General features: G+C 44.0%; 1 protein-coding gene across 3 annotated transcripts in view; it reads right to left on the reverse strand.

Moving 5' to 3' along the window:
• The window catches only part of LOC143283170 (uncharacterized), a 129,560-nt gene that overhangs the window by 59,574 nt on the left and 64,986 nt on the right, over positions 1 to 5,000 (reverse strand). For all 3 annotated transcript variants that reach the window (XM_076589339.1, XM_076589338.1, XM_076589340.1), the window contains exons 5-8: positions 4,734 to 4,825; positions 3,751 to 3,996; positions 3,014 to 3,190; positions 381 to 485 (exon numbers count right to left, since the gene is read on the reverse strand). In XM_076589339.1, the coding sequence (XP_076445454.1) occupies positions 381 to 485; positions 3,014 to 3,190; positions 3,751 to 3,996; positions 4,734 to 4,825 (620 nt within the window). The remainder of the gene's footprint in view (positions 1 to 380; positions 486 to 3,013; positions 3,191 to 3,750; positions 3,997 to 4,733; positions 4,826 to 5,000) is intronic.

Genomic DNA, 5,000 nt, shown 5'->3' on the forward strand with positions numbered 1-5,000 from the left:
GCCTGACCAGCAGCGTAACCCAACGCGCTTAGTCAGGCCTTGAGAAAAAAATCAATAAAAAATCAAATAAAAATACAATTAAAATAAACAATAATAATAAAAATAAAATAAAATAAAATGAAGTAAAAATAACAAAAATTAAAATATATAAATAAAATAAAATAAAACAAATAAATAAATAAATAATGATAGATAAATACATAAAAATACTACTACTACTACTAATAATAATATTCAAAAGACGTAAAATCTTGATTAAGTCAACTCTAGGCGCGCGCGCGCACACACACACGCACGCACACACACACACGCACACACACACACACACACACACACACACACGCACACACACACACACGCACCAGCAACACATCACGTACCGGAGTACTGCGGCAGCAGAGGTTTGACCAGACCTTGACCTTGGTCCTGCCCTTGGTTGCTGGGCCAGTCTCTCCGCTCCCCCTCCGTCTCCACCTCCTCTCCGTCTGAAACCCGCCATGGGCTCTTTTCTCTTTTCTTTGTTTCAACTTCACTTTCACTTTATCAAGGAGGCGTCTCTGCGTTCGGACTAATTCATACACGCTACACCACATCTGTTAGACATGCCTGACAGCAGCACAACCCATCACGCTTGTCAGGCCTTGAGTGCATGCTTATATATTGTGTGCCTATCAGAGTGGATTTCTTTTTACCTAACTTTGCCAGAAGACACTTTTGTTGCCACGGGTTCTTTTCCAGTGCGCCAAGTGTGTGCTGCACACGGGACCTCGCTTTATCATCTCGTCCGAATGACTAGACGTTCAGTTTCATTTCCCAGTCGAACGTAAGAGAAAGGGCGAGAGCGGGACTGGAACCCACACCCTTTCTGTATGGCAGCTGAGCGTCTGTACCATTCTGCCACACTCCTCCAAGTTTGGTATTTTTTTAAAACGTGTTTATTTCAAAGTTAACAGAAAGAGCGTTGAATTTGGAGATATGGGTGGCTGTACGTAGGTTGGTGAGTGAATTCTGGAATAGTGCATGTGTGACTGTGATTGTTTTGTTCTGCGGTCAGAACCCTGCTTTGCACGCATCCTATGTTCCTTGACCTGCCCAGTTTCACCTGTTTTTTTGTACTCACTGGATGCTGTTTAAGCAGCCTGCTAAGCTTTTAGTTCTGTGCCCTTGCCCCAAGAGGCAGTACCATAGCGAACACTGGCTGTATTTCAATTACAAGTTTTAAAGACATGCAGCTCAAAGATTTCTGTGGTTTTTCTCTTTAGATTTTACATTTTGCGGCGTTTACTTCAGGTTATTGTCTACATCTATATATCTATTTATCTATCTATCTATATTTGTATTTGTATTTCTTATATATATATATATATATATATATATATATATATATATATATATATATATATTGAAACACAGAGAGAGTGAGGGGGGGGGATAGATTTTTTTGGTTATGTAGGGATGAAGTAGATTTTTTTCATCCTTTTTTATTTTTTTAAATAATAAATGCACGTAATAATAACTTGTAAGTATCAATAAGTACAGTCCATTGTGACCTACCTACAATGTGACATACAAGGCCGCCAGAAAAAAAACAAGTGGCAAAAAAGGGTGAATCCATCAATCATCATTGTGCCATCATTGTGTCATCAGTGTGTCATTGTGTCATCATTGTGTCATCAGTGTGTCATCGGTGTGTCATCAGTGTGCCATCATTGTGTCATCAGTGTGTCATCATTGTGTCATCATTGTGTCATCGGTGTGTCATCGGTGTGTCATCATTGTGTCATCGGTGTGTCATCGGTGTGTCATCAGTGTGTCATTGTGTCATCATTGTGTCATCAGTGTGTCAGATCATGTGGAGGAAGCAGAATGATGAAGATGTTCATCTACCAATACAGTGTTCATGGGGTTCTGTGATCCATTACCAGTAGCAGAATGATGATGTTCATCTACCAATACAGTGTTCATGGGGTTCTGTGATCCATTACCAGTAGCAGAATGATGAAGATGTTCATCTACCAATACAGTGTTCATGGGGTTCTGTGATCCATTACCAGTCTCGCCCCTTCTCCCAAGTTTATCTGCAAACATCAAACTGATCATCTAGTCGTTTGGGTCAGATGATAAACCGAGGTCTCATGTGCAGCACCTGCTTGGCACACTGAAAAAGAACCCATGGCAACGTAAGTGTCGTCCTCTGGCAAAACTCCTGAAGAAGAGATCAACCCTGATAGGCACACAAATATACATGCGTGCACTCAAGGCCTGACTAAGTGTGTTGGGTTATGCTGCTGGTCAGGCATCTGCCTGGCAGACGGGGTGTAGCGTATATGGATTTGTATGAACGCGGTGACGCCTCCTCGAGAAACTGAAACTGATGCAGGGGGTGTAGTGGTTTTTTTTCCGTCTTTTTTATTTTGTGAATAATAGATGTACACAGCATAACAAGTAAGTACCAATTAACCATAGTTGGTTTTGATTTATAACAGACATGCATGCAAAATAGCAAACAAGGACATAGACAATCATGACAAAAGACGGTGACTGTATATTTTCAGTAATCTTTGTGAGGGCTGAAATCAAGAAATTTGAGACATTGCGTTCGGTTTGACAGAATAAACTGATGATGGCAGGAACAGGGACAAAAGATAAAACACTACACTGTGGATCACTGATCTGAACACAGTGTTCACACGGTCCATGAGCTGTTCAAATTAAAGGTTAACTCTTTCACTGCCACAGGCGACTTTTGTCGACATCAAGGGGTCATGTTGATGGGACCATTTTTCACAGTGTAACAAAGCTTGACAGCTGCATCCAGTTTCCCGCCAACAGAACAATGACTAACCTTTGCCCCCTGACCCAGTTTGAAGTGAACCAGTCCATGGTGTTGTTTTAACATGAACGGAAACCTGTGACTGAGAGCATCACATCTAAGATAGTTGGCGCTGGGGATTTTCACACAGAAACTTGGTGGTGAAAGGGTTAACAGTCCCAAAACCATCTCCCTGCTTACCTGAGGGCAGAAGGATGTCATCTTCCTGCTGCAGAGACGAGGACATGCTGGTCCTGTCCACCTCGGTCTCCTCCTCCACCACACTCCCCATCGGAGCTCGCTCGCTGCCGTCCAGCACGAAACCCATTGGCGACGACAGTTGAACACAGATGGACTGAGATCCCAAATCACGATCCCCTGAAAACACAAGGGCATTATAGTTAGCTGGACACCTTTAATGATTTGTATTTGTATTACTCTTTTGTCACAACACATTTCTCTGTGTGAAATGGCTGCTCTCCCCTGGGACAGCGCGTCGCCACACTGACAGCGCCACCTTTTTTTGTATTTTTTTTCTGCCTGCAGTGGAGGGGCAGGAAATACTGACGACTGCCGGTGTGAATCGAATCTGTGCGCTCAGATTCTCTCGCTTTCAAGGCGGACGCGTTACCTCTGGGCCATCACTCCACACAGGAGTGCACACGGGACCTCGGTTTATCGTCTCATCCGAACGACTAGCGTCCAGACCACCACTCAAAGTCTAGTGGAGGGGGAGAAAATATCGGCGGCTGAGCCGTGATTCGAACCAGCCCGCTCAGATTCTCTCGCTTCCTATGCGGACGCGTTACCTCTAGACCATCACTCCACTACTTATGCATGCGTGTGAATGACTGGCGCGAAGGCGCTTTGATTTGTCTGTGCACAAGATTCAGCGCTATATAAATACCATTATTATTCTTATTCTTAAAGAAACCGACCTGCCTGGGCAGCAGCCCCCCCGTCCAGAGACATGGAGTCCGGGGTGGCGGCCTGATGCCTGTCTGCGCTGGACCGTCGCCACAAACCATAGTGCTGGGAGGAGCCTGGCCGCCTGCCGGGTTCCGAACCCAGGTCCGCCGTGCCGCTCCAGTAGCCCGACTTGGTGCGCCGCACGTGGGACAGCTGGCTATGGGAGAGAACTGGATCAGGGGAGGTAACGCCGCTGCGAGCGCTTTCTCCGGGATCTGTTTGAGACGGAGCAATGTGTACTTTGTCAAGAGATGCAGCGACATTTAGCATGCTTTGTCAGTTGTCTTTTTTTTTTAATTTTATTTAACAAATCCACTGCTTAAAGTGAATCTAATAACACTAGAGTTGAAATAGAATTATACAATCATAAAAGCCATAAAACCGGAGAGTTAGTGTGGCTAGTGTTGGAAAAAAAAAGAGTACACTACCTTAATATTTGCATTAGTTACATGAAATGTATAACCTTTTCATATGCCATCACGGGCTTTTCTGACATAAACACATCTTGTCTGAACACGTCCCCAGGCACTTTACAAATCCACTGCCTGAACAGAATCAAATAACGCTTGTAGTGAAATCGAAACACACAATCATAACTGTCATAAAACCCCAATCATTAATACAATAAAAGCACAATTTTCAAGACCCACAAAGTAATGCTTTTCATATATTTTATTTACCCAACATGCAACAGCTCCGACGCTCCAGCTAGAAAACTATCTGACGTCTGTTACCATAACCATTTACAAACGTCATTTACAATGTTGCGTTGTATTGTGTCGTGTCGTGTCGTGTCGTGTCGTGTCGTGTCATACTGTGACGCCTCCTTGAGTCACTGAACTGAACACACGCCCTCACAGGCAAACACCTTCACCTTCCTTCTGACCCACCTGTGGAAGGGGGCCCACCAAGGCGCACACACACATACACACACACACACACACACCCCTACCTGTGGAAGGGGGCCGACCAAGATAGTTGAGAGATTTGAGGGACGCGGTCAGCTTGTGACTGGACAACACCTTGGCACGGCCCGAAAATGACCTGGACACAAAACACAATACAATACAACACAATACGATACAACACAATGCAATACAATACAATAATTTACCTTGCCATACAATACAATATAGTACAGTAAGTACCATAGCACACCATACCATAGAATACCATACACACCGTAGCATACCATACAATACAGTAACATACTATACAG

This window comes from Babylonia areolata, chromosome 6 (genome assembly GCF_041734735.1).
Source record: "Babylonia areolata isolate BAREFJ2019XMU chromosome 6, ASM4173473v1, whole genome shotgun sequence".
Taxonomy (NCBI): Eukaryota; Metazoa; Mollusca; class Gastropoda; order Neogastropoda; family Buccinidae; genus Babylonia; species Babylonia areolata.